Source organism: Gallinula chloropus (genome assembly GCF_964237585.1).
Source record: "Gallinula chloropus genome assembly, chromosome: 4".
In the NCBI taxonomy this organism is placed as follows: Eukaryota; Metazoa; Chordata; class Aves; order Gruiformes; family Rallidae; genus Gallinula; species Gallinula chloropus.
Window position 1 is genome coordinate 25708549 of NC_140088.1, and position 25503 is coordinate 25734051.

The window sequence follows — 25503 nt, forward strand, 5'->3', positions numbered from 1 at the left end:
TTGGTAAACTGGGTGATGCTTTTGCCATGCATGCCTCTTCAGGCTTTTACAGTAGTGCCCTTTTTTGTCAGTGTTAGCTATGTCATGGCTAGTGTAAAGATGTGTACTTGGTTAAGGAACTGAGAAAGTCATTCCTCTTAAATTATATACACCTAAAGCAATACGGACACTTGAGTTAGTAAAAATCTTTATTTTTTTGCATAGGCAAATAAACATGTGTGTGTGTGAGTGTTGCCTTACAAATGCAAATTAGTATTCATACAAGATGATCTTCTTCTATGGATTTTTGTTCGTATTTCTGGAGTTCATGACATAACTGAAAGCTTACAGCAAGTTTAGCTTTACTGCTAGCTGCAGAGGTCCCTAAATGCAGTAAGTTCACAAAAGCAGAAAAATCTCATCTTTGCTATTACTTATCAGACCAAAAATGGAAGAGATCCAAGGAGGAATTTGAAATTTTTTAAGTGAATGCAGTCCTTGCTACTTGGAAGTTCAAAAAGTGTTACTGAGCTCCAGGAAGTAATATCTAAATACCCCGTGTCCTTCAGCACTTCTTCAACAGTATTTCCATTTATGACTAAGTTTATTTTGATACCCTGAAGTTAGGATGGTAACCTAATGTGTCTATGGTTATACATTAGAATTTAGCTTTAAGTATGCTGTGCCATTGAAAACTTTTTATTTTGTGCTAAGGTTATCACCTATGTGAAACTCAGTGTGAGCAACTTAAGGTTTTGACTGAACCATGTCAGCACTAAGCCTCTGTATATAGACCTTCATCTAGATCAAGGTTCTCATGCTCTCAAGCTGTTGTTGCACATTGGAAAAGTAAACAAAATGAATTTTACGTTAAAGACAGACAGTTGGTGCCAGGTATTAATTCCCATACAGGGAGAACAAATCTTAATTTAAAAAATCATCAAATACTGTATCTGAAGGGCTAAAATTGCTACCCAAGAACTTGGTGAAAACATGGAAAGGAAATCTTTGGTATAAGGAGGAAAAACCAGCAAAACATCCATTTTACTCCAGCAGTAATCACAAATGGACATGCAGGAACAAGGAAGAACTAGAAAAGCATATACTTACATGCTAGCATTATCCCAGCCTCTGACTCTTTTCAGTTCCAGGTATATCCTGACCCTGATGTGGTTGGTTTATTTTGTATTAATCAACTAGATCTTTCTTCCCCCTTTCCAAACACTTGTCTGGTCTGCCCTTGACCCTAGATAAAACTTCAAGCCTGCAGCTTCTTTTAGGAAGATAATCCCTGGCTCTAGTGTCTACTGTGAAAAAAAGCCACCTCACATGACAACGAACTGAAAACTTTTAGGGTGATGTTATGTGATTCAGACACATCTATCTAATTTTTAAGAAGTATCAGATATCATTAGATTCAATGGATGTTAGATGCATAGCATATTTTTTAAAAGCATGGCCATAGATCTATCTGTAAGAGTGAGAGTCCTAAATTCTTGTAAAAAAACTGGCCCAGAGACACCTAAACCTAAGAAATTTCTTGTAAAAATACCTGAGATCTTTACAGATGCAGTCAGATTGAAATGTTGATGTATATTAAAAATTCATAGAGAGGAGATGACCATAAATTCACTGCTTAAGTACCAAATTATTTTACAGTCACCATCAGCCTTCATAGTGGGCAGAATGAAACAGCTGTTCTGTTTCTTCAACATCACGGTTACACCAATGTACTTTCTGAGAAACGTGTCAGAAACGTTGCATCGAGTTGCAATATGTAGTTCCAGGCAGAGCTCATATTTTTAATAGGACACTTAAAAGGAAGATGATTAACTTTCAAAACCAATTGAGAGAATTCTCAGTGGAAATCTGTTTTTCCTGCTTCTTCTTCATTTGTGGTTTTAGTTTTAGTGTCTTACAAAGAAATAATAATAATGAAATTTCGGATACTGTTTTATTTTAGAAATAAAATAAAGAAAATACAACTTGGTCAGGGTGGTATTGTCTTAAGGAGAGAGAAGCAATTAGGGGATCCTGATTTCTTGGATATATCCCAGGTCTGTTTATAATATATTGAATTAGAATGCTGTTATGATGGAATTCAAAACCTCTTGGTGTGCCTCATGCATGCTCCCAGTGCTTCAAGATTTAGTCTTAATTGTCTTTACACTGTGCTTGAAGTTGTGCCTAAGTTCATGCCTTGGAATATTAAATTATATTAAGACTTTTGAATAGGTGGTGTTTGTGCTTTTATTCTGACTGATACTGTTTGAGTGGTAGAATACCTATATAAGCACAACAAAATATTGTGATACCAATCTTTGGTTTGGGACTGTGAAGAATTTCATTACCAGTGATTCTGTAGCAAAGGGCTGTGTTAAATGTTTTGGTTTGTGATCAACTAGGTATACAAATAAATTGAATTAAGAAAATTTCCAACTGTACTTTTAGTTGCTTCCAAGAAACATCTGGCTAAACATGCTCATGCTTGCGGTTAGAGTATAATTATACCAGAACACTCTTAGAATATGTGTGGAACTTCAGTCTGCAAATGTAGGCCACCTCCTTTGTGCTCTGGTTAATGTGATTTAGGTTTTTTTTTCTGCAGTTAGAGAACTTGACTGATAATTTAGTAGTGTATTTCATAGGAGCACGACAAGCTTGTCATGGAATTCTAATTTGTTCTGCAATGTGTTATATTTATTTATTTATGCAATAAACCTTGAGGGAGCAACAAGCATAGTTTACTTGTTTGGTTTTTGTTTCTCATACCCATACAGTGAGGTTATGGGTATTTCAAGAGACATAAGATAATTCATATTTGTAGCATTAATATATATACTCTGCAGAATTGCTTTTACAGATTACTAGGTTGTGTGTAGCAGATAAGTAGCACTTTCAATTTATAACTGTTTGATTATGAAAGAAATTTAAAATAGTATTCAAATTCACAAGCCTGAAGCTACCAATTTTGACCACCTAATGCCATTATTAATGAACATATCTACAGACCTATTTCAAAGCCTACTGAAATAAGTGTAAATCCTTCAAGTGACTTCTGTGGGCACATTCTAAATGTATAAAATGTTGTTGCCTTTCCATACATATCAAAGGCTTTTGACTAAATTGTTTCTTCTCAGATGAAGTAGGAAGTTTCTTCTTTACAGTTTCCATGATAGACAGGCTATGCTAATGTCCTTGTTTTGCAATAAACTTTGCTTCTTCATTACTTATCACCAGAGGCAATAAAAATCTTCAGAGGCAAATATAAGTTTTTCATTGATATACTTGTTTGTATTTGTAAGACATGAAAGATGAACATGTAATTAAGATCAAAATTAAAATTTATATTTAAAGTATATAAATCTTGCAGTACTAATAGTCCTCATATTTATATTTAGACATTTCTGAGTGGTGTAGCTAATAACTACTAACTAAAACCTCATGGAAGTAACTTATTTAACAAGATATAAAAAGTAACTGCAAGACATCATAAGTCAGAGAGCATTTCACAGGGGCACATTTCCTCTCCTGTGTATATTGTGCATTCTGGATGCAGCAGAAGAAATGCATTTGGGTTACAATTTTGATTATAGGAAGACAGGCAAGATTCCTAGAGTGTTCTGGAGTGGGATCTTCGGTGTGAGCTTTAGGGCAAATAACTGCAATAACTGAATCCTAATACGTAAATGTAAATTGATTAGCCTGTTAATAAGAATGCTGCAATGGCACCTATGGAAATGATTTCTTCCTTTCTTGCACCCATAGAGAAAAAGTATTAATTACTGTTCTTGTTCTCATAGACCTTCATAGTACCTTCTCATAGTACCCAGTCACACAGGTTCAATATAAGGCACCGCATCATCCCCTAAAAACTAGATTAGCCCCACGGGGTTACACTGATGACATGCTTTTTCACCTGATTTGCACATGTCCAACTGCCAGACTAAATGTAAAGCTGTACAGCCTTAAATTGTCACCTTTTCTTACCATCACCCCATGTATGTGTTTATAGATGTTACAGTGCAAAGGATTCCTCACTATTTAAAGAGAAGAATCAGGTTATTTCTGCAAATACTCTGACAGAAAACGGGAAAAAAGAATAATTAAACCCCTCCTTTTCTGTAAGTTGCTGTTTAAAACAGAAAACTTAAAGCATATGACTCTTTTTAAGCTAATCCATAGTTTAGACAATGTGAGAAAACTGAACAAACAAGTAAAAGCTTCTTTTTCATCATTAACTTTTTATGACAGACAAATATCAGCTAACAAAGTCACAAGTATAAGTCCTGCTACATAGGGAAATTAATGACATCTAAATCATACACGCTATACTCATCAGATAAGATATTAAAGTAACTTCCTCTAAAGTCAGCTTCCTTCCAGTCATTTTTATGCATGTACATATACAATTCTCTTTCCAGAATAAGATTAGATAGAACAGATATTTAGTTCATCCCTGTGATTGAAGATACCAGTTTTAATTGGAGAGCTCTTCCTTCCAAACACGTGCTTTTTGCACTTGCACTGGAACAGGAAGAAATACTAGTTTAAAAAGAATGAAAAATTGTATAGATCACTTGGAATTTTATAATGTTTTCATAATAAAAAAATAAGATTAATTTTGAAGAGTATCATGGTACCCAGAAATCACTTGTTAAAGTTAAAATTGAATACGGAAAGAAAATTATTTTAATCCAGCTGTATGCTGGTATGAAAGAACAATCAATGAAATGGAGCAATTTCAAAATCAGTCCTGAATTCCCCATTTACAATTTTTTCTCTTGCAGACTTCTCATCTTTTCATGTTAGTTGATAAGATCATACTTTTTTCAGACTATCATCAATTGTGACTATCAACATTGTATTTCCAAAGTAGATACTCCCTATGATTGTATATAAGCAAACCAAAATATTTCACATCTAAAAGAGGAAGCTACAAAAATGTATTGTACTTACAACTTCTACTGCAATGTTTTATGTGAATATTAGATATGACTTGGCATTTGTGTGTCAGACCATCTATTCCTCCATATCAAGGCGAGGGCAAAAATGTTCATCTAGAACTAGAATATTTTTTTTTTCTGGAAATGAAGGGTAGGGGTTTTCCATTGATTTCAAACATCTAAAACATTGCTTAACTAAATTAAGATACACTGAAAATGCTTGTGCAGCAGAACTCCATTCAGTAAATTCTATGAGTCAGAAGAGGAAAAAAAAAAATCCAGAAAGCAAAACAATGTTTAGGATGAAATGTCATTGTCTTGGAATACCTCTGAAGCTGGTGTGAAAGGTGGGGTGGTATTTCTCTGTGTAAGCACCTCATTCTTGGTTTCATATCTGTAGTTTCATATCAAATGATAAACTGTTCATGGAGAGAGGTAAGAAATTAATCAGAAACTGCATTTAAAATTTCTAATACTGCGTATAGTTTTATAAGTGAAATGATGCTGTCGGGATAAAGCAGTCTCAGACCTAAAACTGGGATGGTGCTGTAGAATATATTTATGTATGGGCTTCTTCACTTATATTTCTACATACCTTATATAGTGACTTTTGTAGAAACTGATAGAATGTTATTAAAAACGTTATTCTGTAACACTCAGTGATGATCTGTTTTGCACAATTTAATGTGTCTACTATTGGTCCTCCGACAGTTAAAAAATTCAGTCAAAACTGGTGGTAGAATCCATGTGATTTGAGTCACGATCAGAGATAAAATAACAGGGAAGGTGAACAACTTTGCTTATTATTGATGGGAACATGGAGATCAGTTCTCATACATTTGTAAATAAAGGATATTTCTACTGAAAATGAATGTGCAAATACTGTGAAGAGAGAATTAGGCTTGCTGAGTTGTTAATTCCAGTGTAACAAAGAAACTACAAGCACTGTGAACATCACTGTAAGTGAAGGAATTGATTTTTCCTCGTATTTAGTACTTGTGTCCCATCTTCAGAAGGAAAAACTCAGGTTATCTCCAATTCTCTATGAGACTTCCTGTCTTTTGTTATTTGAGGACTATGGGGGTGGAGTTAGTTGGACAGCCTTTGTAAATGAGAGAAGTTACAGAATTTAACTTTCAAACTTTTTTATAACTTTCTCGTCTTGAAGAAGACATAACATTGACCTGCTATTGTTTTTTGTGCTTAGTGTTCTCTGAGAGGGAAAAGTAAACAAATCTTGTGTCATTTTAACTTAAGATATTAACTTCAACAAAAAAACCCCTGGTAAACATGGTCTGGTAAACATGTTTGCACAGAGAAGGTTCCTGAAAGTTTATTTCTACTGTGGCATTTAAGTATTTCTATTTTCCTTACTAACAGTTTCTGGCATCTCAGTGCGGTATTTCTACAGAAAAGGAACTGTTATATAATTGTGTGATGATAGATTCTCCCCCCCCACCCCAATCATCCATTCTTTTAACTTCCAATACCTACTTTATCATTTGTAATTTTTTTTTCATTTTTAATATGCTATTATCTTCTTTTATAAGGCTCACCCATGCAATTAGTAAACTTCACTGTTCCTATCCTCAGAATAACATCTTCTCCCTTTCCCCCTTCCTGATCTAGGGAAGTACTGTCATCTGTATTTATATAGGAAAAACTGAAACTGAAGGTCAGGATGTATTTTCAGCTCTGTCAATTCCTGAGTACCTTAAATAGATGGACCATCTTTCCTCTTCTCGTTTGTAAATATTTTTACTTGAAAAGTATTGGAATTGAGCATTAGAGTCAATATTAGTAATACAAAATTTACTCTCATATAACACCACCATGTTAATTTTATTTTGGTGTGTTATGCCCTGGGCTACAGTAGTCTCAGTTAATAGAATAAAACTACTCATTTTTATTTTCTCTTTACATGATATTGTAGTGTTTGTATTGCTGTATAGAATTCTTACGGCCTGTGGCCTCTGCTATATCATTATATTCTAATACAGCAAGGGCAGGTTGGCTGTGTGTTTTTAGTTGCAATATATAATATGTATTTCTCTGTTTATATCCAGCATCATTGCATTTTCCCCATATAGAGTCTGAACAGCTTGTATTGAGTATATATATGAAGCATTTCTAAACCCACTGAAAGCACTAAAGCATTCATAACTGAATCTCTATTTGCTGCTGAAAAACCCTAGGAATAATTTATTCAAAGCTTGTAATTTTTCTTCCACATGCACATGCATGAATTAACACTTAATATGTACAGTTCTTTCTTTCATGTGCGTTAAAAGAAAGTAAGGAGTCCAAGAGGTTTTTGTTGGTATTCTGGTTTTTGCTGGGTGCTGGTTGGAGGAGGGGGAGGTAGAAGCTCTGGCTAACATCACATTCTTTCATACATTCCTGACATGGATTACAGTTTGGGACTCAACTGTAGATTCACCCTGTCACTAAAAATGCGGCAACACATCATTGTGCTGCTCCATCAGCTGACCAGGCACTACTCAGTCCAATCCTTTGCCCAGCACATCACTTTCACAGTTTTGGAGCTGTTTGGCAGTAACTTGTGAACAATTTATGTTGATCTTGTCACCGCACTGTTTCTCTTTTGATTGTATTTGTTTATTTTGATTAGAACTTTTGTGAAAAACAGTGAAGGAATAAAACCTGTTCCTGAGGAAACACTTGTGAATTGCTAACAAGCATCGTAAGAACAAAAAATCCAGAAAACACATGAGATCAAAAAAAAGTTTAAGGCCATGAAAGAAACATTGTCTGAGAAGAGGTAATTATTTGCAGGAATAAAGCAGAGATACAAAGCATCTGCTGGGAAATGTAAAGGCAGGTAGGCCTGCCTCGGTTATCATCAGGTGATAGCAAACCATTAGGGGAAGTATTTGGCTAGATTAATTATACACTTCCCTGTGACTTACTTGTTCTTAACGCAGAATAAACTGTTCTGCCATTTGTGAAGTATGAAGGTGCATTTTCTTTTGAGAAAGAAATTGCACCGTCCTCAGAGGTGCAATGGTAAAGTGAGGACGTGTGAAACCACTTAGGCCCTGGGACTCCTGACTCTATCCCAGCTCAATGTCAGGGAGAGATCTGCGTGTGGATCGCTCCTTTGCATGTGTACTGTCTCTGCTGTGTTAGGCAAGATAGATGTAGGGACTGGATGAAAGCCTTGGTATGAGCCAAACTATAGGGCAGTGGGTGCAGGGCCCTGAAGTTTGCTGTGAGACATGCCTGCAGCTGAGTTTGCACAGAGGCAGCGAGGTGGCTGTGGTGAAGGAGGTGAAGCCGGCCCTGCAGTTGTGTGTCCCTTCCCTCACTGTCATCTACTTGCGGGCATACTGACATGGGAAATAGGAGTCTTCATGATCTCACTGTGGTAATGTCATTTTCACTCTGCTACCTGCAAATTTATAGCTAGTCTAGGAAAGACAGCCTGGCCTGTGATGAGTTTAGGATTGTATTAAGACTATCCTGTTCTGTGAATCATATTGTTTTTGAATTATTTGCACCAAAGAAATGGCTTAAGCATTTGAAGCTTTGCGTATGAGAGGCTAGAGGGAATCCTGCAGATTGTCAGTAAAGCATTTTCATCCACCCCATAATCATAGTTAACTGAAGGCAGTTTTTGGTTTTTTAAATGTGACAAACAGATTTTGCTCTACAGAATATTTTCAGTTGTTCCTAATATTAATTTCTGTTACTGTTTATGGACATTGGGCTTTAATTTTTCCTTGCTCAAAGCTTAAAATGCAGAATTATTCTGAGACATAAGTGGAAGGGGAATCTCCCACCTTCACAAGAGAAGCAATCCGGTGTGGTTTGCATGCTGGACATGTTTGCTGTGCTGCCTTCTGCACTGGGATGCTACAAAGCACAATGGAAGCATTTATGAAACTTTTTATTGACTAAGGACTGGACAGTAGCATATGGGAACACCAACAATTGCTAACTGATCATGAAATAAAGAAATTCCAGTATTCTAGTGTTATATAAAGAAGGGGGAAAAAAAGTAATTCAGAACTTAGTCATATTGGTTCAGCTGTTGTAACCAAAGACTGATAAGATAATAGAGGGCTTTGTGGCTGTTTTCTACTGAAATGCTTTATCTTTATGATGCACTTGGGGCCCTTTAGAGTGGAAAGCTTTTTAAACTGCTGTTGGAGTTAGAACTCAAATTAGATGCTATTGCAATGGCAAGGGGGCTTCTTAGTCAGGCAGCCCTCACAAAGTGACTTTTATCTCCGAAGCCCTTCCATTAGATTGTTACTTTCTTCTGTTTTCCCTGTTTATTTTTGTTGACTTTTGCTGCCCTATTTTGTGGCATTTAAAAGGTGACCCAATCAAAAAAGGGTAAATGCTAAATGCTGGACAGAGCCTGTGAAGTAGAGACATCACAGCCTATCTGATGTGTGTTGCAGACTGCCGTGTTAGACAGAATGGTTTAACCAGGTTATCTCTGGGCAGCTAAGATCAAATACACTTTCTTTCATGTCTAGCATTGTGTTTTTGCTTTCTTTTCAAACAATGTCCATAAAAAAAAAAGTACAGAGGAATTGATTCACTAAGGCTTCTTTTTTTTTTTTTTAAATGCTGAAATTGCTTAACTTGATTCAAAATCATTTTTGAATGTTGGTTGAATTGCTATGGTTGATGATACTTTGGAACTGCAGTTATGTGATTTATTTAAAGCTCTTAGTTTCTGGCAAAGTCCACATTTCTTTCTTGCATTACTCTCTCTTGATTTCATAAAAGTCACACTACATGTTTATTCTAAAAACATAACGGGAGTAATCATTTGTGATATATTAATTTGTATTTCCTGTAAGTATATGGGGCAAAAGTTAGTTTAGATGCAGCGCATAAACAGGGATGATATCTGTCATGCTTTACACTAATCACAGAATTCAAGAGAACCAATAATACTTTGCAGCTGTGTAGAGATTCCCTGCAAAGATCTCAAAGCACTTCAGAAGCATTAACTAACCAGGCATAAAAACCTCTGATTGGTAGTGTTTTCCTTTGTGTACATGTTGGGAAACTAAGGCAAGCACATTCAAGAACCCACAGTAATTTCATATCACAGTTAAGAATCCTACTTTGGTAAGCTTTACAGCATGCCTAAAAATTTTGGCTTACTTATGTATTTTGTCTTTTATTCACTTGATAGAATATGTGGGTTTATCTTCTTCTGCAGAGTGTCAGAGAGATTAGTTTAAATTATACCATCTAAATCCAGAACTATTTTTTGTTATTCCTGCTTTTTTTTTCTTTTCTCTCCTTTACCAGCAGTTATTTATTCTGCATCTATCTCATGACAACTTGCCACAAGGACAGTTCCAAATTTAACATAGAAAAGCCTCCTGTGTTTGTTGATACGCAGCTACATCTGTATATAGACTGAATATATAGTAAGAGGTAATAGAAGTGCTGTACTGTGGTAGACTAGAGATTGATATAGGAACTATAGTTATAAGAAATGTCTATACTTACAGGATACTAGATTTTTAATATTTGTTTGGGGGGTTTTGCAGTGCTTAAATAAATCTAGGTAGATAAAATGCAAGATGATATTTATGATTTCTATTAAATGCATTTTATATGATGATCTTTCTATTACCTTATGTTCCAGAAATCATGTAGTATTGTGACCTGGTTTAAAAGGTAGGGTTTTGCTACAAGCAGATCTCTTTCTAAATGTAACTTTAGACCACAAATTGAACTCTTCTCTCTTTTTCAGCAGATTTATAGCTACATTTTATTTTCTCGCTCCTGGTTAGATGACCTATGACCAGAATTTCTCAAAAGTTCTCTTTGATGCCTTAGTTCTGGTCAATCTGACCATTTTATCTCAATTTGTGCTGAAATCCATACAAAAATAAAGGGTAAAACAATAAACACACAAGGAAAAATAAAAATATCGCTCCAACCAAATTATTTTTCAGCTTATGATTATAATCATAAAGGCAAAGATATATAACCAAGGGGCAAAAAAAAAGACTATATTTCTGAACTAACTCTTATATTTTCATTATAAAAAGAAGTCCTTAAACACTATCGACTTCCCACCAACACTCAAAATTTTAAATACTGCTGGTAAAGGGAGTCAATGGATCAAATTCAGCATATCTGAAGTCACTGAAATAAAGGACCCTAAGAAAAATGTGTCAATTTTAAAGGTCTTTCCGAACTGAAGACCATTTTGTGATAGAGCCAAAGGTTAATAAAATCAGTAGTGAATGTAGCAATTTTACAGATAAGCTATTCACAACAAGTGTAGTTACTTGAATAAAAAGCTAATTCAGTTCTAAAATGCCACATGCAGTAGCAGTGAATAGCTGCTTTTAGGTGCTTTCTGGAGAAGGATAAAATACAGAATCACAGCACTCTTCTTTTCCAGCATCCCTGGCTGCCTGTAAATTGCTGTGAATGGGACTGTAGGCTGACAGGCTCTATTAAGACAAACTGCCTTTCTCATCGGAGAGATAAAATAAATCAGGTGTTTAGTCAAATTAAAATACTTCAGATGGAGCAGGCCCTGGGGAGCACTGATCCACCTGACAAATCTGAGAGAAACTCAAGACAGATGTGTTTTGGGGATAAGGAAGACCCCATGGAAAAAAAGAAATGTACTGCGGTCTTTGGAGTAAGAGAATAGGGCTAGAACAGAGAGAGAAAACTGCACTATATAATATTTTATGGAAGCTGGCATATTTACTGTACATTTTTTACTAAGCTTTTTGTTATATCTGTTTTTATGGCAAATACATTTTACAGATAGCTATATTTTTATTTTATTTATAGATATTTTTAGTCAGCAGAAAGAAGTTTATTTACTGGTAATGAGTTCAGGAATCTCATTGCTTGCTGCAGTAAGTGGATGCAAAACAGATGATGATGGCACACAGCTACTGATGACCTCTCTTGGCCCAGCCAGATCAGCTCAATCTGGTCTGCATTCTGAGCAAGTTGTTTTTTATTGGTATTTAAACTGTAAAATAATGGTTGGGATTTTCCACTCTAAAATTAAATTACACCCACCCACCCCTCTCCTCCCTGTTCATACAACAACATTCTGTATCTTTTGCTTTTTCTTGTCTTGTGCAGTGTTCAGTTAGGTGTCTTGCAGCTTCGTGGAGGTCTTGTTATTTTCTGGGACCACAGTGTACATTTTGTGGTCATCAGTTCTATTCTGTTGCTGGATTACATAGCACAGTACAAATTAAAGAGTACTTTAAAAAGGGTCATTCATTTCAGATGTGTTTCTCGAGCTGGGGGGAGAGAAAGAAAGAAAAACAATTACTATGAATTCCTGATTAAGAACAGTTACTTCTGCCTGCCACTGTATAAAATCCAGGGAAAAAAAAAAAGAAATTAACTTATAAATTTGCTGTAACTATACCAAATGGTTCTAACTAATCATAACAAAACATTACATTTTGTAGCTTTTGTAGGCTCTCTTTGTAGTAGATTTCTACACATTATGAAGCAAGTACAAAGTATACAGAATGATGTGGAAATGGAGCAGGAGATTAATATCTGCTTTGGGTGTGTAAAAAATTTTATGACTGTAAGATCAGGGCCCTGCATTACAATGCCAAAGCTGCTTGACAGATGTGAAAGTCTCAAGCTGTGGTGTCCCAGGTGGCAGTGCATGGCAATAAGTATCATTTGAGGCAGCAGGTTGCTTCCTATTGGCTTTCTAAAATAGGTGGAGTGGTTGATATCTTCTGGTCAAGATGGGCAAGGGAGTTTTTTTGGCAGAGCAGACTTTTAGCTTTGAAAATGAATTTCAGTATACAATAACATATTCAAAAGCATCTGAATCACCTTTGATCCATGGTGCAAAATCTGAGTAATACAGTTTAAGAGGGTTAAGGTAAGTCTGTACTAAAGTTGTGGATAATTTAATTGGTGTCAGCAGGATGGAGCTCAGTACAGGCTAATAGATCCCAGCAAGGCAGTACCTTCAGTGCAAATATTTTCCTGGCCACATATCTGCCTAAGCTTACTTTCAAAAATATTTTTATTTGTTTGTTTTAGGTTTTCTTGTTGTTTTGAAACAGCTTTTTGCACAGAACTCTTTTAATGCTTCAGTTGCACATATCACACTAAGGATTTGCAATGACTTTGTGTGTGGTAGAGTCTCCTTCAAGTTTAACTTCATGCATCCGCCGTACTTCTTGTGACTAAGAAAATTACTAACCGTTTCTAAAATTTCTAGTGCAATAGAAGTTACTTGTTTTCCCTTGTCTGGAAAGCATGTGTCACGTATATTGAATGAAGATTTGGCATTATGGGGTACTGAAACATCAGTTTATTCAATGTTTTTTTTAAAACCAGGATAGTTAATAGTGGCTAATAAATACAGTGTTTTCAGAACTTTATGGTGTTAAATGCAATTAAGAAATGTACAGAAAAATAGGTAGGCTTTGTTTCTGTGAGTTTGCTGTGTTAAGAGTGAATGACTTAAGCCATGCAGTTTCTTTTTCCGTGGAGAGCAATTATAGGCAGAGGTTTTCTTGCATGCTGCTTTTGCAAATTATTATGTTTAAGAATAATAGTGGTCCCATCATAGCATGATGTAAGTAGTAGAGCATCTTGGGTTTTTCACCTGCTTGGTAGGAGTCAGTTTTATCTTCCCTTTCCTTATGAAACTCATCAACCTCTTTCTTGTCGTCTCTAGAAGATACCCATCTTCTCTTGGGAAGAAGGGGAAGTCATAATTTTAGTGACAGTTTCTACATTCCCTCCCAGGTCCTCTTCCATGCACATTTTCTTCCTCTTCCGAAATCCTGTGACTTCTCTATCACAGTCCTCTGTGGATGGAGGAAAAGAAGAATGTGAAAACCCTCTCTTTTGTGCCACTTCTTGTATCATTGTGGCAGAATAGAGAACTGACTATTTCTTGATTTGGTTCACTGCTTCTCTATCTCTGTTCTCCTGTACAACATAAAACTGCTTCATTTATCCCACTTCCAACTGTAATCCTCCTTTCAGATGCTTTTCCAATATTCCTGAACTGCTACCTTACTGTAATTATATTACCTCTCACATTATAGAGCTTTGGGTCTGAGATGCTCACACAAGGAAATGAAGTGTATGGCTCAAATATAGGACCTGACATTGCTGATTGTGACAGAGTAATATGTTCATATGTAAGGCGGGATATTTTTGGATTGATTTGCAAAAGGACCCTGTACTCTCTACTTAGGAGACCCATGCAATTTACCCATAAACAGACCATTAAGCATCATTAGTGCAAAGAATAAATGTACCGTAGTTTCATATTAATTAAGTGCTCTCTGTAGAGTAAACTTTGAAAGTTAAATGAAAATTTTTAAACCATTTTCTCAGGTTAGCCATTTCTCCTAGGGACAAGTAGAGCTCATTTTTAATACGCATTCCATAACCAAAGCTTACATTTACTCAGATGACCTACCAGATATATGGGTATTTTAGAGAAATAATCAATAAACTATTAAACTGCTTCTTTCACTGAACAGCATCTTTTAATTTTTTTTCTTTTTTAGCATTTTTATATACTTGGGGAAAAAACCAACAAATTATATGAAGTGAAGGAAAATTATGTCTAATAAACTATGAATGTATTTATCACACTGGGCAGATTTAAATGGAAACGATATAGGGATTTGTACACAGTGCATCATTAATTAGTCCTGTCAGAAAAAAAAAGAAATACTCTGTATCTTTTCTGCTCCAGTTTTTGTTATATCCACCACTGCTTAGAGCACAGCAAAGCTATGTGGTAGATTCTTTTGGGATTTGTTAGTAAAATATACATTCAAGCTGCCACTTGAAATAAGCATGTTGGTGATTCAGCCATTTTTTGGTGCATATTGCTTGGTAACTATTGTCTATCTCATGTTTACAGTACATCTTTCCTGCACATTTAGGTACACCAGAAAGCCTGGCAGAAAAAGAGCGACAGCTCTCTACTATGATCACCCAGCTGATCAGCTTACGGGAGCAGCTCCTTGCTGCCCATGATGAACAGAAAAAGCTGGCAGCCTCACAAATTGAAAAACAACGGCAGCAAATGGACCTTGCTCGCCAACAGCAAGAACAGGTGAGGCTCCAAGAAAGAAACCTGTGAAAATGTTTCATGCAGAATGCTTATTATAAACACTCTTCTGTCTGGTGTTTCCTTTCATCATTTTGTGAAAAGAACTTAAAGAGCTTCATAAATTCCTTCTCCCCCCCCCCCTAAAATGAGGAAATACTACAGGACCCTGAGAAAAAAGTGGGTGTGGACATTAAAATAATTTATTTCCCAGAATAAATGGCATTTGATGAATTTTGCAGTTCTTGGTTCTTGCACTGAGATGCAATTTGGGAGTTACAAATAAACCAGACTATAAGTGTTATTTAACTCTATTTGACAAGAAAATAATTGAACAAATAACCTTAAGCACCCCCAAAGCTTCAGATATCTCCTACAAGTGAGGTTTGATTTGTTTGTTCATGTTCTGGAGTTTTTTGGTTGTTGGTTAGTTAGATTTTTTGGGGGGGTTTGGTGCTTTTTTTGTTGGTTGTTTTGTGGTTTTGAGATGCAGTTGTACAAAGTAGTGTCCTTTTCTCGTTATAGAAAAGTGTAACAACAGTGGTCCCATACTCTAGTCCCATAGGCATTAGATCAGACAGATCCAAATTAATGTGTGGATTTTAGGAATCTGACATTATTACTAGAATTATCTTTTCAGTTAAATGTATTTTATAGGATATATACAGAAATATATGCTCTATTGATTTTAATGAGTTGTGACGTCTGGTATTTTATGTGCTTGAGTATTTGCCCACATGTAGGAATATGGACTCATCCCCTAATGGAAAATAACATAAAGGAACACTGTAAAAAATCAGAAGTTAGAATGTCATTTAGCCATCCAGAGATGACACAGTAATTAACTATTGACACTTGTGAATAAGCTAGCACAAATTAATCTTGACACATTTGCAGACGAGTGATATCTTACAGTGAACACTTTGTAATTATATTTCAAAATGAAAATTAAATGACACTTAAAACTAGGTTGTCATGCTCAATGAAGCGAGCATGTAGCTCAACCGATAGGCAAATAAAATTCAGAATTTGAGCCACATGGTGCTTGTGTACCCTACTTTACTGTGTCAAGCCTATACATCAAGAATATGCTATGGTAATTGCATTGCGGGGTATTGGATACATTTTCTATCACAGGACTGTTCCATCTAAGAGGAACCATTGACATTAGATGCTTCATGGTATGTTTCTGGTTTTCATCAGGAAATGCCTATTCAAATGGTACTATATTGTACCCATGGGCACAAAAAACTGGTCACAAGCAGTTTGAACTCCAGGAGACTAGTGCCTTTGCACACGTAAACAAAGATGTCATCCTTGCCTTGGCTGTTGCTTACCATGCAATGCAGCAGCCAGATCACCAGCAGATGCAAACAGTTCTGTCTGTGGAATGCTTTTCCAAGCACAGACATTACTGCTGAGCACTGACATGGTGTCAGGAGCTGCCCTAGGTTGCCTGGGCACCTGGGTCTGAGCTATCTTTTTCACTAGCAGACTAGGGCCTGCTTCTTTGTTGACGATAGTTTCATAGACTTTAATCGGAGATTTTTACAGAGATATTTGAACACCAGACTCATAAAGGGAGTTTGATCCCTATTACAAGCATCAGTGTACTGGACTATGATAGTTGCTTGATTACTTTTTTGTGTGGCTATTGGCCTTGATCCAGCCCCAGAATCACATAGACCTTAATTTGTCTCTTTGAGGCCATATGCAAGACTTAAAATATGTATGGATTTTGTGTTGGTGTCTCATGCAAAAGTGAATTTTAACTGTAGCAGTGAAAAAAATGACAAAGCTATTTCCAGGTAACAAAATGAGAGATTAAGGGAATGACAGACTTGATCTCTGTGTGTGCACAATTACAAGCTGTTAATATGTAACTGCAAATTCCTTATGAGTTAATATGAACAGTTTGCACTAGAACTATGTGATTGTTTATTTCCAAATTAACTTTGGTACATTTCTGTAATTCTTTTTATCGTAAAAACATTTTACTTACTCTCTCTTTTATAAACAAAGCAAGCTAAGCATGCTCAGAAGATGTTAGGAGACCAGGAAGGTTTTTGCCGAAACCGAAACAGTAGATTCGAGTGACTATGCTACCTTTGTCACCAGCTTCTTCCTGGTTTATGTGGCTCCTCTGCTCTAGATAAATATTTATAGGAGGGGAAATTATACGTAAGAAATGAAGGTAGCAGAAGTGCTGAGGCATGGGTTTCCAGGAAACACAAATCTTGTCCTTGTTTCAGTCTGCTGCACGGTTATCCTTCTAAAGTACAAGACCAGTTGTTCCCCGAGCTCCCCGTGGCTTCTCCTTCATAGCTGTAGTCCATGTTAACTATTGCAGGGAGCAGCTCTGTGATCTAAGGGAAAGATCCGATTTCCCTTGTGCTCTTACATTCTGATTTTAGATGGTTTGTGTGAACTGGGGAAAGAGAATTGTCTGGGGCAGATTCTCTCTTGTTAGTCTCTTAACGCTCCCTGCCCTGAACACTTGCTTCTCTTCATCTGTGTTAGAGAAGGTATGCAGTGAACCTTTATCCCTCCAGATCCTTTACTGAATCTGCCAAATAAGGTTAGGAATATTTACATATTTCCCAGGGTTGTGTTGAGGATGAGTTACTGAGCATGAGGGGCTACTTTTACACAGAACAAGACCCTACTTCCTTGAGTAGTTCCAAGGAAGACTTAGAGTTTTACAAGAGGAGTGATGTGCTGCTCATTGTCAATGAAGTTACAGAAGCTTGCCCCGAGGAGCTTGTGCTGAGTAGTGAAATATCTATAAATACTAGCTAAGGCTCCAGTTCAGCAAAGCAGGAAAATGTGTGTTTAACCTTAAGCACCTGAGTAATCCCATCTCCATTCAGCAAAACACTTAATTTTAAGCATGTGTTTCATTCCCATTGTAGCTAACTGTAATGCATCATAGTCAAAGATCACCACAGGCTTAAATGCTTTGTTGAATAGTGATGAGATTATTCACATGCACATAGCTAAGCCCATCTTTCTATGCTTTGCAGAGTCAAGACCTAAGTGCTTAAAATACATATTTCTGACTGGCTAACAAAATTTTTGTGTTGCATTTAAATTTAAAAAGTTTACATCACATATGTAGACACCTCTAAATTTTTTTTAAAAGATGCTTAATAAAAATTTAATAAAAAATAACCAATAAACTATTTTTCACTCATAGTATTGAAGTTTTGATATTACTGTTTTAATTTAATGGAAATTTTATTTCTAATAGATTGCAAGACAACAGCAGCAACTTCTGCAACAGCAGCACAAAATCAATCTACTGCAGCAGCAAATTCAGGTCAGTATGTTTTATTACTGTCTTCTGATTATACTTAAATTCCGTTTATGGAGAGGGAAGGATCTAAAATAAAACAGCCACATGCTTTACTAACTCAGTAAAGATGCTCTTTATGGAGGGTCTTTGTGTCTTAGAAAATTGTGGTCAAACATCTTTTTCATGGAACAAGCAAAGTTTCCTTCTAAATGTCAGTGCCTGTTGGAAGATGGCATGTTTGTATTAGGTGTACATAAATATAGAAGAGTTGTAAGAATAGTGAAAAGAAAAAATAACCCATTTGTCTTAAGTTTTATTTTCAAATCTGGCTTCAGAATACAGAGAATTGATAAAAAAATAAATCTTTATTTGGCATAAAATCTAGGACTGAAACATAGTTGAGCCTGATAAGCAAGAGACTTGTTTGCATGGGAAACTTAAAATGTTTTAGGTTCCTTTAAAATTTAGGACACAGAAAGAATTTTTGTTCCTAGTTGGAGAAAGTGGATATGTTTTACTGAGAGGTATGCTATAGTGAAAAGTTTAAAGGTACTTTATGTTTCAGTTCACTCAGTACTTTCCAGTAGTTTTATCCTTCCACTGACTCCAGGGAAATGTGGTCTTAGAATAAGTTGCAGGTTCATTTTTGTGTTCACTCACAATTTTGCTTTCCCATCGTTTCCTAAAGGTATATGCAAAGAAGTGTTTTAATGATTGTTCTGTTTGTCAGCTAAATTATTTATTGGTCATCCTTGTTGCAAATTTCTTGTCACTATAAGCTACTCTTATTCCATAGTTGGTCAGTAGTTTGGCCTCTTTAGATACATGTAAATATAAAGATAGATAATCAGTGTATTTGAGGCAGTCTCCCTGCCCAGCTTGTTAGCCAGATTGGTAGTGGAATTGCCCAAGGAACATTGTAGACTCCAGTATGAAGCACTGGGCATGCTGGGCAGATGCCATCTCGAACATACATTGATCTTACAAGGAGATTACTGAAAAAAAGTTTGTTAGGAGATTGTTTCCTAGGCTAAACAGCAGCTTACATAGTCCATTTGCTTGTGAGCCAAGTGGTTCTTCTTTACTTGTTTGTTCTTTCTTAATTCTGTGACAAGTTTGCTAGCCAGGAGTTGCTTGGGTGAAAAGTTAAGTCGCCAAGTTGCCTCTGCGGCTTGTAATAGGTTTGCTGCCATTGAATTGATGCTGAGTGTTGCAGTATGTTGAGAACTGTAGCTCCTGAAGGGCTATAGATGGGATGGAGGTAAAAGAGGAGGCAGCTGGGAGACAGAGCGTTGTGACAGTTCTCCCAGGTCCCTTCCCAGCGTCTTGCCAGGAAATCTCAGTACTAATACTGAAGTCGCACTGGTGACTCTGGGTGAAATTCATCATGTCAAAACTAGATAGCTGCAGCATAGGCTGTCTCAATTAATTATCCAGATTGTTTTTATAGTGAACAGAGAGAAACAGAGTGAAAAGTTTTAGGATGCAATTCATCTTGTCCTAAAGCAGACATTTAAAATGTCACATGAATTATTCCCTAAAATGGCTGTTTCTCTCTATTAACTATAAAGGATATGGATGCTCATGCCTATAGTGTAGAGATCTGAAGTGAGATGAGGTGAATCATGCTTTCTGTGGCTTGAGGGGAAAACACGATTTCCTAATAAATGTTTACATTCTCAGTTTAGCTATTGAGCTTGGTAAAATTTGGAACTGCATCCCCAAGAACTTTCTTGATTTTATACAGAAGGTGCATTTTCTTTTAAGACACTGTTGATCAACCCTTTTCAGGAAACAGCAATTACTTATATAAGAGTGTGGATTCTTAACTATACTTTGTATGCATGGAAAAACAATAGTACTCTTCCCTGTCACTCCCCTTTTGAAAAGATTACAAAATATAAGTAGCACAGGTGCCAGTTCCATCTGGGCATGGGACTATTCATGGCACAGCTACTTGAACTAAGTACAGTATGTTCTCCAGTATGCAGGAGTGTGGCATTGCTGATGCAATGTTTTCATCATATGAAGCATACACAGTGTACCACTGTCATCTTCTGAGGTAGAGTGTTAATTCTTAAACAATAAATTCTGTGAATAAATGCAACCAGTTAGTTTAATCATTTAAACAATTAGAAATTATTTTAGATGGGGCTTACAAGATTTCTGTCAACCACATAAAAAAGTGGAAATGTCCATATTAAATAAAAAAACATCTTTCCCTGGATACCCTGTAGGGTAATTTACTGAGAATTTTCATTATTTGGTATTTACTGTTTACATTATGTTGTACATTGTTTATTTATTTAATAATCTGAACACCTTATTTGATTCAGTTGCATTTTGTTTTGTTTTGCAACCATTTCCTGGAACACCTTACTTCAAAACTTTGTCAACAATCTATGAGCAAAGAGGACATTAGCTAGGCTAAGTGTATGAAAACAACACAGGTATTTCAAGAGTACTGAGGTCATTAAGTGTTCTGCATAATCATCTCGTGTTTTCTAAGTGAAGCTAATGTTACTTTCAGGGTATGCATGCTGGGGAAAGCAGTTTTGCCTGTTGGCTAAAGGGAGTGGGAATCTGGACTTGTTCTCTCTTCTGTCTTTGATTATGTGAAATTTGGCAAATTTCTTCTGTTCCCCAATTCAAACATAAGGTTTTGAGAGTCTTAAATGAAAAATTTCAAATAATTGCAGAGCATTATTACTTTTCAGCTCAAATGTTCATAATGCTCTTAAACACTGTCCTACAGGAAAGTCTATAGAGATGGGAGGGAATCTAGTATGCCAAATGAAGTTCTTCATTCTGCAAAGCTGTGCAGAGAAATCATTGCTTTTAGTTGAAATAAGGTTGAGAAAATACTGTAGGGCACGTAAGAGGTCACAAACCAGTCTCCAGGTAGATTCAGATCTTTTAAGAGAACTTTTTATTTCTTTTTTAGTTTTTAAAAAAGTATTCGTTCTTAAAGTAAAATGGACAAAATGAGACTATTTCAAAAGGTCATGTCTTAGCCTGTGCTCTGGTAGGGAAAACCTCTATGGATAAGGAAAAAAGTGTTTAAAGGAGGAATTTAGTGGTACACCATGAAGCCAAGACTACATTAGAAGAAGGGAAGGCTTGCATCTTTAAAACGGTTTCAACCTTGAGAACTGCTTCCTGTCCTGAAATCCCTCTGAGTTCAGTGCCCCTGCCCCCAGCTGAGGAAGGGTCTGGGTCCTATTGATGCTTAAAGCATGTTGCTCCAGGATTCCCAATATGTAGGGAGGGATTTAAGGGATGACAGTTTGAGGGCTTTCCTTTTCAGCTGGCAGACTTCATTAGGAGTCATCCTAAACTGTGGCTGAAATCTTTAAAAGGGGTGCTTATTCAGCTTTTCTGGAAAACCTGCAATGGGTGTTACAGTGAGAACTGGTCCAAATGGCTTTCGACCATTTCCCTTCACCTTATTCATCTGTACTACGCTCAGTGCCATTGTAGAGCATTTCCTTTTCTGTTTGAATCTGAATGATTCACATATAAAAACTGGCTTCCTCTGCTCTCATATGTATTCTGTTTTAATTCAGCCACTAGAAATTATTCCTAATATTTTTTTTTCTCACTTTCAACTATGCCTTCATTCTGTCATAGTTTCATATTAATGTTCGTGCATTTTGTGTTTCATTCAAAAAAGAGTGGACATGATTATCATGATAGTAAACAAACAAAGGAACAGTAACATAAAAATTACAACTATTTAAACTGTCCTTGAATAGGAATCATTTGAATCATACTTAAAACTTAAGAGGCTGAACCAATGACTCTCTCTTCTTATCCATGATTAACTACTGACAATCCAGGTACCTGGTGAGCTGAATAAGGACTATCTCTTTATGTGAAGTACACGTCTAAAGATCAGGAATAATTACATTCCACATTAGCCTTCACGGCCTCCCTGACCTGGTTAATTAATTTTTTGCTAGGATAATAATAGTAGAAATAGATTTAAAGATATGCTTCATCATTAAGTATGTAACTGACCTCCAATTTTAAGAGCCGAACCTTTCATTTATTGCCTTTTGGAGACAGGTTAAAGCTCCTTGCAGTGAGCTTGCTGAAAATGCACAAGCTGGAATCTAGTTATTGTCAGCTCAGTTACACTCTCTGAGGTTGTGTCTCTTTTTAAACTGTATTTAGCATTGACAAGCAAAAGGCATTTGTGATGCTACTGTTCCAGCACTAGGGAATATCCTCCCCCACTTTTTTTTCTTTTTTTATTTTGGGGGGGGTTATTGATCATGAAACTGATTCTCTTCCAGCAAGCTCTGAACAGGACCAAATAAAGCCATTGAAAGCAATTTGATACTTCTATTGGCAGGGTAGGCACATCAGATACTCCCTTGAAAGAGAGAGAGACTTATAAACAAAGCTTAGAAGTCTAGGAATAGCCCCCAGCTTCAGCAAACCCTTAAAATATTTTGTAATTGTATCTTCAATCATGAATTAGCCAGGAAAAACAGACTTTTTTTGCCTTTATATTTCACTGCTGTATGCTGTTTTTAATTGCCCACAGGCATGCTGTTGTGATCTTCTTTGGAAGTTTAAAACCAGGATGAAAATGCAAATCTAATTATTTCTTTTATCTAATCTAATTAACTTTTACAAGTAATGATAGATGCACTGCAGCCTGCATCAAACATTTAAATAATGATATTTCTGGATTAAAGAATAGGTAAAACTACTGTAATTTATAAGCAGTCAAAATTATGGCAGTAGAAAATGGAAATTATTAATAAACTATAGCTGCAGTTTATTAATTTACAGTAGAAAGGATATATTTCCCTTAAATTCAAGGGTGCTTATGAATCGGTTCCCAGTTGTGTTTGGTAACTTTTTTCTTTAAACAGTTGAGTATTAAAAAAAAAAAAAATCTAGGTCCAGCTCCCTTCTGCAATGCAGTCACGTGCATATGGAAGACAGAAATGCTGTCATATGCCTGTAACTTGTAGCTGGCTGGTATCTCCCTGATCCACATTCATGGGACTCTGCTGTAGGTGTGGCATCACAGCTTCTGTCCTGCTCAGAACTTGCTCAGTGAAAATGGAAATTGATCCAGTGGAGGAAAACCAAATATGCAAAATATCCAAGTCTAATGTATTGTACTGGATTTACTATTGCATAGTGTCTTATTAATGAGTCCTAAAGTGCTTATTTGAAAAGCACCAAGGCAAAACATCTATTGCAGGCTAACTTTTTCCAACAAAAGCCATCTTCGTGGTTTGCTGGCTTAGAATTTTCTCTGTCAGCTGTGTGGGAAGAGAAGTGATGTGGGGTTCCTGCCTTCTCTGAGCAGCCCATGCCTTAATAAATATTCCAGCAATGCTCTCTGTCCTTTATTCAGCATCTTCCATACTAAAAATGCTTTGGCATGACAGCATGGTGATGGCCTAAACAAAAAGCCACGCTGTGCTAAAGCTTTGCGCCTCTTGTACTGCTCCTGAGCTTCTGGTCTTGCACATTGGTCCCACTTTTGCAAGGATCCTGTTAGCTGTTCCGCCCCTGACGCCCTCAGCCCCTGCAAACAAGGTTTATTCTGGCAAAGCAAAATCCTTAAACAACTGTGTGCAGTCTTGAGGTGGGGGAGTAAGTTTTTAGTAATGTTTGCTGTGACCTTCTAAGAGTTAAATTAGCTTTCTTGCAGTTTTCTACTTCACTATATGTTGGGGTTTTTTTATAGCTTTATTTTGCCTACCAGAGTCTAAACAAATTGTATTTAATGCAAAAATTAAGCCTTGTGTATCTCTTTCATATGACTTCTCTAATTATAGAGCAGTAAATGGTAGAATAGCATATGTTAGCAACATGAGCAGCAGTCTATGAAATGAGCTACAAGTTAATAAAATGATCTTGTGGTGGTGTTGGCCAAATGTTAGCACACATGTTTCGGAAAGTGATATTTCAACAGACTTGAAGAATAGGACTTTGGCACACGGGTGCTGAACATGATCTGATGTGTGGAAATTAGTTAAACCAAAGTAAATGTCATTGTTTCTCAGGCTCATGTTGGTGCAGAAAATGATAGTAGTTACCCTCCCACTTTTCCTCTCCCACGTCTGTTTTAAAATTGGAAATGAAGGCACAGGCATCCACAGGCACAGGCATCCACATTCCCAGTTCAAGTACTGCTGCTTCGTTCACTTCAGGCGTGCTGTGTTGCGATCTTGCCGGTGGCTTAAGTGCTTGCTCTAAACCTGGCTCTGTCAAAGTCAGGGGCTAAAATCTCATTGATTCTATTGAACCCAAACACTTCTCCTACAGCCTTTGCTTACAGAAGGGCCTCAGATTTGGGCCCTGTTAATTTAGGGGCATATTATAGCCAGCTCCTGAAAAACAGGAGAGGATCAAGGAAATACTTGCTACCCACCTGTACTGCTGCCCAGGGGTCACTGTCAACTGGTGGTCTGCCCGTTCCAGCAAGTGTGGAATGACATGCTGTGGCAGTCCTAAGGAGTTTGGCAGAGATTATGCCCCTCTGAACCCCTCTGGTAGTACAGGTCTGCATCACCCCCTCTGTCAGTCTGCATAATGTAATATTTGGAAAAATGCAATAATAATGCAGTATTTGCTCCGGCACAGAAAACCAGTTTCCTTCTTATGTGGCACATGCACAAACTAAAATGGGTAACTGGGAGCAGAAGTTGAGCCAACTGGCAGCCTACCAACAGGCCTGATCCTGTGAAGTCTTATTTATTTGAATAATACTTGCATACCTTGTAGTTGATGACTTGTATGTCTAAGTGTTACTCACAAAATAGGCTTTGCTGAATTGAGCTCCTCATGAGGAAGGACTTTAGAATATTAGTATTGTGGCTGGAATATCAAAGCTATAAATGAGGAAGTGGCTTGGGGGGATATAATGTGTTTTATTAGACAAATAGATGTTGTTGGAAAAAAACAGGCAACCTTTTGGGCACACCAGCTCTTTATCAGGTCTTATATCAGCGTTACATTGAAACATATCCCAAGGCTGACAGAAACTGCATAAGATATTGGCCTTTCATTTCTAATTAGTTACTTTTTCAGTGATGATATTTGTGATTGACAACCATGTGAAGGCCAAGAGGGAAAACAATCAGGATTTGCATTATTATTTTTTTTTAAATAAACCCCAACTATTTGACACACTCACCAGGAGATAGTGAATAAAGAAA

General features: G+C 36.6%; 1 protein-coding gene across 2 annotated transcripts in view; it reads left to right on the top strand.

The window, feature by feature from the left end:
* The window catches only part of SOX6 (SRY-box transcription factor 6), a 238176-nt gene that overhangs the window by 81442 nt on the left and 131231 nt on the right, over positions 1–25503 (top strand). For both annotated transcript variants that reach the window (XM_084263308.1, XM_084263307.1), the window contains exons 5-6: positions 14852–15024; positions 18269–18337. In XM_084263308.1, coding sequence (XP_084119434.1) covers positions 14852–15024; positions 18269–18337 — 242 coding nt within the window. The remainder of the gene's footprint in view (positions 1–14851; positions 15025–18268; positions 18338–25503) is intronic.